This window comes from Nannospalax galili, unplaced genomic scaffold, assembly GCF_000622305.1.
Source record: "Nannospalax galili isolate Female #2095 unplaced genomic scaffold, S.galili_v1.0 scaffold499, whole genome shotgun sequence".
NCBI classification, from domain to species: domain Eukaryota; kingdom Metazoa; phylum Chordata; class Mammalia; order Rodentia; family Spalacidae; genus Nannospalax; species Nannospalax galili.
Genome location: NW_008342212.1, coordinates 758,643 through 771,994, shown reverse-complemented (window position 1 = coordinate 771,994; position 13,352 = coordinate 758,643). Strand labels below are relative to the sequence as shown.

The 13,352-nt window shown below is 38.8% G+C and overlaps 1 protein-coding gene across 1 annotated transcript in view; it reads right to left on the bottom strand.

Moving 5' to 3' along the window:
- The window catches only part of LOC103738124 (nebulin), a gene marked incomplete at its 3' end in the record, with an annotated part of 99,207 nt that overhangs the window by 8,895 nt on the left and 76,960 nt on the right, over nt 1-13,352 (bottom strand). The window contains 12 exon segments of the mRNA XM_008837955.2: nt 151-462; nt 3,734-3,838; nt 4,257-4,460; nt 4,759-5,070; nt 6,217-6,324; nt 6,408-6,512; nt 6,776-6,979; nt 7,395-7,706; nt 8,019-8,126; nt 10,346-10,450; nt 12,416-12,619; nt 12,818-13,129. Of these exon segments, the coding sequence (XP_008836177.2) occupies nt 151-462; nt 3,734-3,838; nt 4,257-4,460; nt 4,759-5,070; nt 6,217-6,324; nt 6,408-6,512; nt 6,776-6,979; nt 7,395-7,706; nt 8,019-8,126; nt 10,346-10,450; nt 12,416-12,619; nt 12,818-13,129 (2,391 nt within the window).

Sequence of the window (13,352 nt, the reverse complement as noted above, 5' to 3'; positions counted from 1 at the left end):
CCCAAGACTACTAATGTATTAATGATAAATAAATATATTTGAAACGGCTTAAAACGTTATTTATCAACAAATAAGTTTTAGCCTGAATAGGCCAATGGGAACATACATAAGAGCTAATGCTCAAAATCTACGTGTAGATACTGTACTCACATCACTCTGAAGGTCATAGGCCTGCCGAGCACGGATCACATCGTTCTGGTCAGGCAGGCACGTCCACTGATGCAGGTAGTTCTTATAGTCCACGTCACTGACCAAGGTCTGGCATTTCTTGGCCAGCACCACCCCCAGCATGTCCACTGGGCTGCTGAACTTGGTCTTCCACTTCTCAAAGTCCTTCTTGTACTCCCTGTCACTCTGGATCTTGGCCACATGCATGGACCACACCATCTTGGGGTCATCTTCGATGTTCCGGGCTCCAATGTGGTGGCCCAGCTGCTTTCGGTAACCATCTTTGTATTTGTACTGAAATTAAAAATCACAAATCAGGCTTTTATTGCAAACACTGATGCTGCAAATTCGTACAAGGTCCTATTACTTTTGTCATAGTTTAACTGATTTTTGCTCATAAGCACCAACTCCAGCCAGCATCATGGCTTTACCCTCAAAGCCTGTGGTTATAGTAGGATAGATGGAATTCATACATCTGGGGTACACCCCTCAAGCCACTGATGGCCTCGTGCTAAATTATACTTCTGAAGGCAGGAAACACACTGGGGAGAGTCACTCATGGAAGTCAGGGAGAGTCACTAGAACTGCGGAACCTGAAGAATTGGATCTCACACACTGAAAACATGTCAGCAAAGGAATGCGCTTGCCTGCATGGTATGTTTACCAAGCTGTAAAATGGCTGAAAGTGGCTGTCTCCACAAAGTACTCTAGGTCAATTTCTGCCCAGAGTAGTGACAAGGGAGACATCATCTCCCACTGAATCCACACGTTCAGTGTTATTGAAAATTTTTGCCATTATTGTGAAAACTGATTGTATTATTAAGCTGCCATAGCAACCCATCTGGCTAGATCATGCTCTTAATAAGGTTGTGCGCTCTGTTTTCCCATGGGCCAACAGTGTTTTTATTATGAGTTCAGTGACTTCATAGTGAAACCTACACCAGTCGTCCTCAACACATGCTTCCACTTTCAAAGACAATTGAGCTAGAAAGTGTGGGCGAATCAAGAGGAAGGAATCAATTGGGCACAGTGGGAAGGAATGAGTTTGTCTAGAGTTTCAACTTCATCATTCACTAAGACTTTGATTTCAGAAAAACTGCTTGACCAAGTCACAACATGGAGACAATGGTAACACTTAGTCTTAAGTAATTAGAAAGAACAAGCAAGATAATGCATAGAAAACTCTTCACTCAGTTCTCAAAACTTCTTATTTCATCATTATTGGTGACATAAATCCATTTGCTGAGGCAGGGAAGGGGTTAATATGCACAAAATAAAGTGAGTCACTAATATTTCAGTAGAAAGAACAGGCTGTCACCATATTTGTGAATAGTGAGCCTTGAAATTTACAACAGAGGTCTGTTCCTCGAGAGCACTGGAGGTACCAAGAAAGCGGGATAGTTTACTCTGGGGTGGGAAAGTTAGGGGGTGTCACAAAGCAGAGCCAGGAGCTATTGTAGGTACAAGTCTGAGTCAGCAGCCCCCCTCTGGTACTGATCTTTCTTTTCATAACCTGGCAAGGGTGAATTTTATCAACAAATGTTACATGCATTTTTAAATATTATACATTAAAATGTCACATAAAATGAGGCCCTGATGCTTATCAGGAAAACAGAGACTTGCGAGTTATACTAGCTGTATTTCTATGAGCCTGGTGATCATTTTTATATAAATATCTCCAAGTCTGCAGCTGTGTCTAGCACTCTATATATGCTTGAACTTGCTCTGTTCCTGGTGAACCAGTTTTTACTGACAACACTGTATCCTCAGGTTACAATCTCCTTCCATAAATACCAAATTTTCCATTCCCTCCAAAACCAGGTTTCTGAAAAATTCCATTCAAACACATCAAAATGTATTTTCTGAAGGCCAAAGAGTAAAGAAAACATTCTCGTGAGTGTGTGTGTGTGTGTGTGTGCGTGTGTGTATGTGTTGTATGTTTTTGTATGCATGTGTATCCCACCCATGCCTGAGGTTGGTGGTGAGTGTCTTCTCTGGTTACTCTCCTCATGTTTTTTGAGCCAGAGTCTCTCACTGAACCTGGAGTTCACCACTCCAATTAGATTGGCTGGCCAAAGGGCCCTAGGAGCTTTTGTTTCCCTGGCCTACCTGCCTAGCACTAGGATTACAGAAATATTGCCATGCTTGGAGGTTACTTGGATGCCAGGGATCCAAACTCAGGTCCTCATGCTTGTACAGGAAGTACTTTACCCACTGAGCTACCTCCCCTGTCCCTGATATTCCCTCCTTGACTTTACCCCAGAGGCCTCAGATTTCTATAAATGTGCTTGTCCAGAGGAGAGTCTACAATACTATGAACCACAGACTATTTGGAGTAGTGAGGACAGGCTTTTCTTTGACATAATGGAAACCACATGCACCATTATGGACTGCTAGCACTCCATTGAGGTGGGTGCACATTGCTTTGAAGAAAAGGAAGCCATTTCCATCCACATCTTTCCTGATTTATGCATGGGCCCCTGAAGGTCCAGACAGATTGGAAAAGATTTGGTAACTAGAGAAGTGACAGGGGGTGAGAAAGTATATTTTGTAAAAGACTGCAAACTTGACTCTGACTTTAAATCCTTGCCTTGGGCAATGTGTGCATTGCAGAGTTTAAATCATGTTAGTAGTTCAAGTCAGATTGAGGGTGAAAGGGGTAGAAAAGAGGTTAAAAAAAAAAAAAAGACAAAAACCAATAGTTCTATATTCTATACTGATCATAACTCAAAGTATTTTATCCATTTTGGAGTTGTATTTGATCAGGGTAAGGAATGTCTAAGAATCCAGGCTGTAATCTAAAGGACTGCAAAGATAACCCAGGGTGGGGAGGGACTCCTCCAGGCTGTAATCTAAAGGACTGCAAAGATAACCCAGGGTGGGGCTGACAGAGGGACTCCAGTGACTATCTCTACCTCCGTGGATGGGCACACATTGGCACGGCTCACTTCAGAGAACTTTGTGGATTTTCAGAAAGACATATTGTGACTTAATTCATGAGAAGCACTTTTAAAGCATTTTTTTAAATTTATTATTTTTATTTTATATGTATGAGTGTATTGCCTGCATGTAAGTGAATGCACCCGTGTCATGCACCTTTAAATGGAATTTTCAAGAACAAACTGACTTAAGTAATAAGCTCCTTGTCATTGGGAATTCTTTTTTTTTGTTTTTCAGTCAGAGTCTTACTATGTAGCCCAGCTGACCTGGGCTACATATGCAAAATAGATTTATTAAAGATTTGTTTTAACAGCAAGGGAGATACATCTATATTTGTTCTACTTCTAATTCCCTCACTTCAAAAGTTAATAAAAGAAAATGCTGTACTTCATCTTATGGTTATCACTGAAACAATTCATTATTGTAAATTGTACTCATTAAATGGTAATTCACCTCACTTAAAGTGCAATATTTATGACAGTGATTGAGAAATGCAAAAGTTGCTTTTCTCATGAGGGAGGAAATATTCTTTACAAAGCTGTCCTTTAGCATTAGAGCACTGTGGAATGATTGATTAAAGGAAAAAAAATGCTGTAACTATCAAAGAATTAGCATCTGCGCCCACCTCACTGTAGTTGACCTTGTTCATTCTTGCCAACATGATTTCTGGGGTGTCTGGCATTATGTGGATCTGCGTCTTGTCTTTGTCCCAGGCTTCTGTGTATAAACGCTATCAAAGACACACATCCATCAGGAAAAAATTCAATGATAATATGTTTCTAAGCAATGAGAAATTTATAAACAAGAAAGATGAAGTTACATTATTTTACATAACATTATGTATCTTGTACATATCTTCAAATGATTTCATAGTGGAACACAAATATGCAAGTGCCTTCCTATAATCATAAAATGTATGCCACAAATTAAAATGAAACAGTAACTGAAGTTAATGGCAAAATACACATTTCGTATATATAATGATGATTGACAGCTTAGAGAAACAGAAAGAGGACACATGAAGGGGTGTTTGCTAACGAATGTCTTATTATATGAAACTCCATTTCTTTCGCTTCTCAATTACGTTCCCATCTCTTGGATTCAGCTCCAGGAACCCTGCAAAGGTTCCCTGAATTCTGAACTCTCACCTTGTTCATGGTGATGGCATTGTTCTTGGCCAATACTTGCTCCAGAGAATCGGTCACACTGGTGAACTTGAACCTGTCTGGAGGCTGTCGGTAGATCTTGTCACTGAGTATTTCAGTTGCCCGTTTGCATTTTTCCACATCCAAAGAGCCAATGGGCACCCAGCCGATGCCTCTCATCCACTGGAGGTCTGACTTGTACATATTCTGTTGACACAAACAGTCAAGAAATATTTATTTCAGCACCAGGAATGCATTTTTGTCCAAAGGATATAAAAATCAAGTAAGAGCACTCATAAAAATACAGTTTGGTAGGTGCAAGAATCAGGCTGTACTCCATTTTATGTGTGGGGAGCTAAGGTTTAGCATTCAGAGGGAAAGCATGCATGCTGTCTCCACACACTTAAAGGGCTAGTGAGCTTTGAGCCACCTGTTTATACCTTCTCCTGTGGAGTCAATTCGCTCTTTCCCACCTTTGCATGTTCTTATGATCCTCAGTACTCACGTCACTCTGGAGGTCATAGGCCTGCCGAGCATGAATCACATCGCTCTGGTCAGGCAGGCAGGTCCACTGGTGCAGGTAGTTCTTGTAGTCCACGTCACTGACCAAGGTCTGGCACTTCTTGGCCAGCACTACTCCCAGCATGTCCACTGGGCTGCTGAACTTGGTCTTCCATTTCTCAAAGTCCTTCTTGTACTCCCTGTCACTCTGGATCTTGGCCACATGCATGGACCACATCATCTTGGGGTCATCATGTATAGCTCGGGCACCAATGTGATGACCAAGCTGCTTACGGTAGCCTTCTTTGTACTTGAACTACAAGAAGAAACAGACTTCTAGTCATCTGTTTTGATTTTTAGGAAAATGCATTTACTAGGACAAAATTATCCTAGTCATTAAAAAATAATGATTTCCTTTGAATATATAATACATGTATTTTTTAAACCATTTGGAAACTAATTGAAATATATATACTAAAAAAAATTAAGACATTAATCTACTACTCAGAACTAACTTTCGTGGTGCATGTTTATGAAAGAGAGAAAAAAAATCAGAATGTGTGTCATATATTAATGGGTTCTGTCTGCTTTCTGCAGTTATTATGGAAGCATTTTTGTGTGTCATTAAATATTCTTTATGAACATAGGTTTTAACGACAGGAGGTATGTTATTATATGGTTATACATTAATATTTAAGCCCTTTATGTTGAACACTTATTTTTAAATTGTGATAATGATTTTCCATATTTTAGAAATAAAGAAAAAATATAGTTTTGATCTCATGGACAAAAAAAGGATAAAAATTTTAGAAATGTGAACAAATCCATTTTTTAAGGAAAGCAGAAGGCAAGGAAGGGGAGGGTAGCAGCATGTGGAGGGTATGCTCAAAGTACATTCATACATGTGGAGGATATGCTCAAAGTACATTTATACATGTGGAGGATACGCTAAAAGTACATTCACACATGTGGAGGATACGCTAAAAGTACATTCATATACCTGCTTGAAGATGGGTTTGTAACCAAGTATAATACAATAAAAAAACATAAAGAAAACCCATGTCTGGAGGCAGGCATGGCACATGGATGGCTGGACTTCAAGCGGTGTGTCCTACTTGCTCAGCTCTTAGATTCATCAGTTTGTATGACATGGATTGAGTTTTAAAGGACCCTTAAAATTAGTTTGATATCATGTGCAAAGGTGAAAAAAAGACATCTGAACTGCAGTCAGGTATCCAGCTGCTTTGGTTCAGCAGAAATGGACACTGAAATACTTGTTATCATAGCTAAACTTTGGCACAGTGCTGAGAATTTTATTATCATCATTTCAAGCCACTTGCTGAAAAAAAAAAAAAGCTGTTAGCAACAGTTTTGACTTCATAGCTTGGTCCACTGTAAGTTCAAGAACATCAAAGGGATTGTTGAGCCAAAGCAAAGGTGAAGAACCTCCTCCTGTACTTACGTCACTCGCGATGTCCCTGGAGGCCTTGGCTGCCTTGATAGGAATGGCATCCATACGCATGTCATAGCCTTTCCTCTTGGCTTCTTCTAGGCCAAGTTTATATAATTTCTGCAACAGCCATAAATATCATGTTTGATTTATAAACCACATTGTAAGAAAAACATATCGCGAATCCCAAACACACTGCTTACCTCACTGTAATTGATTTTGTTTTGTTTAGCTAGTATAACTTCAGGGGTGTCTGGCATAATGTGGACAGTAGTTTTATCTTTATTCCAGGCTTCTGTATAGAGGTGCTAAAGCAAACAAAAGACAGGACAAATGCCAGTCACTAATGGATACTTTGATTCTTAGTGAGAATAAAGAGACCCTGCCCTATGAGCTGGTATTTATAATACTTTCAGGCTCTGATATCTTGTGTCATTAGGAAGTACATTTACTTTAAAAATGCCTTAATGCCATGCAGAAGAATTGAAGGTGAATTTTATTATACAGGAACAGTGCCACCCACTCCTTGCCAAAAAATTTAATACCACCCCCAAGCAAAGAAAGGACTTACATGGTTCATGGTTATAGCATTATTTTTTGCCAAAACCATTGGCATGGAGTCCATGAGGCTAGAAAACTTGAATTTATCTGGATGTTGGCGGTAAACATGGTCACTCAAAATCTGAGTGGCTCGTTTGTTTTTCTCATCCTCGAGGGAACCAGAAGGCATCCAGCCAATGCCTTTCAGCCACTGAAGATCAGCCTTGTACAAATTCTGAAATTTCAAGTGACAAATCACAAATGTAAGTATGAATCCACAAAGAAATAAAAGTTGATACTCTATTATATTATATAGAAATATTTGTGACATATAACATTTGAAGTCCTGGAAAACTTCAGAAACTTAGTGAAATTTTCAGATTTGAAATATATTTTGGAAAGCAACAGAAACATGTAGAGAATGACTCAATTTTTCATTGATTAGATTAGCAATCTAGAAGATTCCATTTAACAAGGGACTCTTTAGAATCTTTGTGAAATAATGCTGCTTGGATCACTGGGTGAAGCTTGGGCATTAGTCCAGGGAAGTAGAACTCAGTTGTGTAAACTCAAACCCCATTACTATTAGGGAACATTGATACTTAGGAAGTCAGAATATTTAATTGGGCAAAGGAACATCTTAGACTCACATCACTCTGGAGGTCATAGGCCTGCCGAGCATGGATCACATCACTCTGGTCAGGCAGGCACGTCCACTGATGCAGGTAGTTCTTATAGTCCACGTCACTGACCAAGGTCTGGCACTTCTTGGCCAGCACCACGCCCAGCATGTCCACTGGGCTGCTGAACTTGGTCTTCCATTTCTCAAAGTCCTTCTTGTACTCCCTGTCACTCTGGATCTTGGCCACGTGCATGGACCACATCATCTTAGGGTCATCTTCGATGTTCCGGGCTCCAATGTGGTGGCCCAGCTGCTTGCGGAAGCCTTCTTTGTATTTGTACTAAAGAAAAAAAAATGTCCCATTCTTGTTGCCACCCTTGTGGCAAATTTCAGAGCATATTAATTCTAAATATCTTACTAAGCTTAGAGAGTTACAGATTTCAATAGGAAAGATTAAAAGCTAAATTCTAAATTCACCAACAAATCCCATATATAATAAAAGTACCCTTGATCTTATTCCCATCCTACACTGCATATCTGGGATTATCACTCTGTTTTAATTTGTTAGAAGATTTTGTTCAATTTTAAATCACATCAAGTCTGCTTTGAAGAAGTAAATTGCAATCAGTATCAACAGGGCATAAAGTCTTACTTCGCTGGCAATTTCCCGGGATGCTTTTGCTGCTTTGATTGGTATGGCATCAACAGGAAGATCATAACCTTTTTTCTTTAGCTCCTCATAACCCATTCTGTAGAGTTTCTGTTGAGAGATAAAGATTATCACTTTGGGAAAACCATTCTCCATAAACAGCTCTAGGATAATGAATCCAATGTGTGAAATATTTCAAGAGTCTATGAGAATAGTCTCTGTGCTCTAGACTACTCAGATGTAATTGGATATTATGTCTATGGGTTGCTGATGATGCTGCTTTCAACTTTAAAGCTCTTCAATTAGCAAACACACAAAAGGTCTTCCTAAGTACTTATGAGAAAGCTTCAGAAGCTAATTGATAAAGAAATGAAATATAATTTCAGTGCTGTTTTCCAATTAACATTGTGTTCGGTTAGAAGTTGCTGTTAGAAAAGAGAATGCCTTTTAATCTTACTCCTCTAGTGGGAAAAAATCATTTGTGAGGGTCTATCACTTCTTTTTTTAAAACTTTATTTTATTTATTATTTTTATTTTATGTTTATGCGTATATTGCCAGCATGTAGGTAAGTGCACCCATGTTGTGCAATGCCCGTAGAGGTTAGAAGAGGCTCTCAGATCCCCTGGGACTGCAGTTACAGACAGTTGTTAGCTGCCATGTGGGTGCTGGGATTCGAACTGTGTCTTCTTCAAGAACAACCAGTGTTCTTAACCACTGAGCCATCTCTCCAGCCCCAGGTCTATCACTTCTATGTAGCTAATGCTTTGTGGCCTTTCAAAGAAGGACTGACATCTGAAGGTAAAATAGTTCCTCATGATTTAAAAAAGATTTTGTTCTTATTTTATATGAATGTTTTTCCTGCATGTATGCAAATACATGTATGCACGGGCCTGGTGCCCATGAAAACCAGAAGAAGGTGATGGAATCCCTAGAACTATAGCTATAGACAACTGTGAGCTGCCATGTGAGTGCTGGGAGTCAAACTCTGGTCTTCTGCAGGGCAGCAAATGCTCTTTGTTGCTGAGCTATCCTTCCAGCCCCAGTCCTTCATAATTTAAGAAATATTTTTAAAGTTTAAATATTGAATTTTAAAACTTATGTATATTTGTATATATATATATAGAGAGAGAGAGAGCTTGTTTATTCAGATTGTGACATCATTGAATAATTGAGGATTTTAAATGTACTTTTATTCAGAAGGCAGACTGTTTTAAATGCCTATTAACACTGTATTTTTGCTTATATTTTAGTTTTTATAGTGCTGTAAAGGACTAAATCCCTAAGAAGCAAACAGGATCCCTGAGAAGTAATAAAGATGGGGCCCTTCCTGTTTCTTCTTTGTCTGGCAGGAAGGCCTTTTAAAAAACTCCAACAGGACCCCTTCAACTGACCTGCTTAGAATCACAGAGCCCTGAATATCTCAGTTTGGAGATGTGACTTGTCAGACTTCTTTAATTTGATCAATCCAAAGTTAGGGGAGGGGAAGACCCTAAAACCTTTAAAACCTACGTCCTTCCAGGAAAACATTGGATTTCAGTTCCTGGTCCCTCTCCACTTGTGGAGAGCTTCCTTTCTCTATACGAATGTGTGTATTAAAGTGTGTGTGTGTGTGTGTGTGTGTGTGTGTGTGTGTGTGTGTGTGTGTATGATTATTTACGAATATGGATGTAATTCTATCTTTCAGTAAAAGTCTATTTGACTCCATTCTCTGCTGGTCTGATATTTCCCTTGCCTTTTAATTCTTTAATTGGTTGAGAATGCAAACCAAACATGCCCTTAGACTAATAGTGCCGACCATAACAATATTACCCTCATACATTCTTTAACATTGAAGTCATTCTATTAAGATTTGTAATTTGTTTTTTAAATATTTAATTTTATACCTATATACTTCAATGATTACGGTAAAAGATCAATAAAAGTAAAAATAAAATTCTCCTGCCAGGGATTGCTTGATTACTCATTTAAAATTTCATCAAGCATCTACTATATGTCAAGAACGAAGTTTTGTAAGCAATGCAGATCCAATAAGAATTGTTTCTGCCTACAAGGAACACCTGCCCATATAGGAGAGAGTGATATAAACATTTCATTAAGATAATCTATGTAATAAGGGAATGCAAGAACAGAGAGATCAGCCCTCCAACTCAAGATAGGGAGCACCAATTTCGTCTATTCAATCTAAAACCACTAAATAAGGAATCTGAGTCACACAGAGTTTGCTAATTAAAATGACTCAGGAATTCAAAAGAACTTCAAGATAACTCCACTGCCTAGGAAGCAATTAAACAGAGCTTTTTGAATGTGCATGTTGGATGTGGAAACTTACATCACTTGTATTGATTAAGTTGGCCTTAGCCAGAACGATGTCAGGAGTGTCAGGCATGATGTGGATCTGCGTCTTGTCCTTGTCCCAGGCTTCTCTATAAAGTCTCTAAAATGAGAAACAAGAACTTCCTTAGGCATGTTGACAGACTAGTTGGCTTCAGATGGAATTAATAAGTTCATGTGCATTGAACATTACATTTGATAGCATAAGCAAAAAACAGAATCTTAGATACAATTACCTTTAAAATATAGATTATGGATCATGCATTCAATGTTACAGATACTTCTGTTTACAGAAATCAATGCAAGTAATAAAAATTTGGTCAATATTATAAAAAAGAATAGAGTTTTCCAACTTTAAGGTCATAAAAGCATTCCCTGGGTGTTAACTGTGTTTTCCAAAGTTGATTTACTAAAGTATGCCTAGATATTAGCAATATTTTATTTATTATTTTAATTTTTATGTTTATAAGTGTATTGTCTGCATGTAAGTGCATCTGTGTTGTGTAATGCCTGTGGAGGTCAGAGGAGGGTGCCAAATTTCTCTGGAACTGGAGTTATGAAAGGTTATTACCTGCCATGTGGGTGCTGGCAGTTTGACCCAGGTCCTCTGCTAGAGCAGCCAATGCGAAACTGCTGGGCCATTTCTCCAGCCCACTGGCATGCTCACTATATAGGATATAGTGGCATACTTACTATAGAGGATACTAGTAGTAAAAAAGAATAAATTCTCTTTAATTTTTTTTTATTTTGTGTATGTGTGGGTGTCTACATATCTGTATGTCTGAGGGTATGCATGCCATGGCATGTGTGAAGAGGTCAGAGGATAATGTGCAGGAGTTGGTTCTCTCCTTCCACAATGTGGATCCTGGGATCGAACTCAGGTCACCAGGCTTGATGGAAAGCACTTTATCCACTGAGCCATCTTGCTGGCCCCATAAAACTGAAGAAGTTCTGAAGACAGTATTGTGTCAACATTAATTTCATGACTTTGATCATTCCATTGTGGGTTATGTAGGAGAATGTTCTTATTTTCAGGACATATAGACTGAAGAATTTGGGTAACATGAGAGAGGAAAAAGAAGAAGGAAGAAGAAAAAACACAAATGTGTTAACATGTTAATGTTTTGCAATCTAGATGAAAAAATGTATAATTGATGCAATTTTCAACTTATATGTATGCATTAAATTATTCCTATGTTAATATTCTTAAGATTTCCTTTATTCCTTGGACTTGTCACTCCCTTTGAGATGTAGTGGGATGGGTAGGGTTGGCACTTTTCTCCTATTTGAACATGCTTTCTATAAATGTATAGGGCCTAGAGATGCTAACTAGGACCTTCAGGGTCAAAATAAAACAAGGCTCATTAACTTTAATATGTATTTATCCCAATTATGTACCAGTCTTTCTAATAAAATCACGAGAGTTTCTTGGTGTCTGGTGTCATGCCCTGGGAGGTTCTTGATTATAGGGAGCTGTCTTGTGCATTGTGGGGTTTTAGTGGCATCTCTGGTTTCTATCCACTAGAGGCCAGTAGCATGCCACCTCCAAGTTGGTACAAGCAAAAAGAACCAGTAAATTGGACAGTTTCTTCAATATCACATGCCATCTTGACCCTACAGAACACAGAAGGCTGATATTATTTATATTGGGATAAATGTATCAGTCCATTCAAAAGAACGGACAGTAGGCTCAGCACTGGAAAAACCTGTTTCTTTATAACATTTCTACTGTATAAGGTTCTCAGAATCTCTCCCCTTCTTATGTTCTATCACAAGCAAAAATATCTAGGTCTTCAATGCATTTAGGTTTCAATGAAAAAATACATTCAATAATTTTCTTATTACATTCTGGCTAAAGCAAACTTTGGTTGAACTAGGGTTGAAAATAAACTGTTTGGATTATTTAGTGTGGAGTAACTGATAATTCAGATAGACCAAAGTAATATAAAACATTATGGTGTGCTAAATCAGGTGATGCTTTGCTGTTTGACTCATTCCCTAAGGAAATGCTATTAACTACCAGGTGGCAAGCTCTGTAACCTATTTTGTCAATTTCTAAACTACTCACATCACTCCTGTTTTTGGCATTTGTCTTTGCCAGAACGATGTCCATGGCGTCAGGAATGCTGGTAAACTTGTTTCTATCCGGAGGCTGACGGTATTTCTTCTCACTGATGATTTCTGAAGCCCGCTTGTTCTTTTCTGCTTCCAAAGAGCCCAGGGGACTCCAACCTATGCCTCTAAGCCACTCAAGGTCAGACTTATACATGTTCTATGAAAGGACAAAGCAAGCCATCAAAAGTCCACCCTCATTTTGACCATGACATAACAGAGTCTATTCATTAAAACCAGATATGTTTTCAGATTGTCAATGATAGTTCCTCTTTCTAATTTCTGCCTTTTCTACATATAAATGACTGATATGATATGTGAAGTAATCTGTCAGCTACTGAATTCGACAGACACTGACCTCACTTTGCAGCTCATATACTTTTTTGGCTTGGATGACATCATTCTGGTCAGGCAGGCAGGTCCACTGGTGCAGGTAGTTCCTGTAGTCCACGTCACTGACCAAGGTCTGGCACTTCTTGGCCAGCACCACCCCCAGCATGTCCACTGGGCTGCTGTACTTGGTCTTCCACTTCTCAAAGTCCTTCTTGTACTCCCTGTCACTCTGCATTTTGGCCACATTCATAGACAACACAAGTTTTGGGTCATCTTGCACACTCTGGAATCCAATATGGTGCCCAAGTTGTTTCCGGTAGCCTTGCTTATATTTAAACTGAAATCAAAGGAGGCACAGCCATTTTTATTAATACAAATAAAAGCTAAATTAAATTCAGCTTGCTTTTTTGCCATACTTAGTTTTCAAATCTGATGTAAAAGAATGATTTCGGTGCTAACTTAACAGTTTTCTTCCTGCTTAAGTAGAAGCATCCAAAGAAACCTATTGTAGTTGAGTATTAAGAGAAGTCATCACGCACATGATAATTAAAAGTACCAGG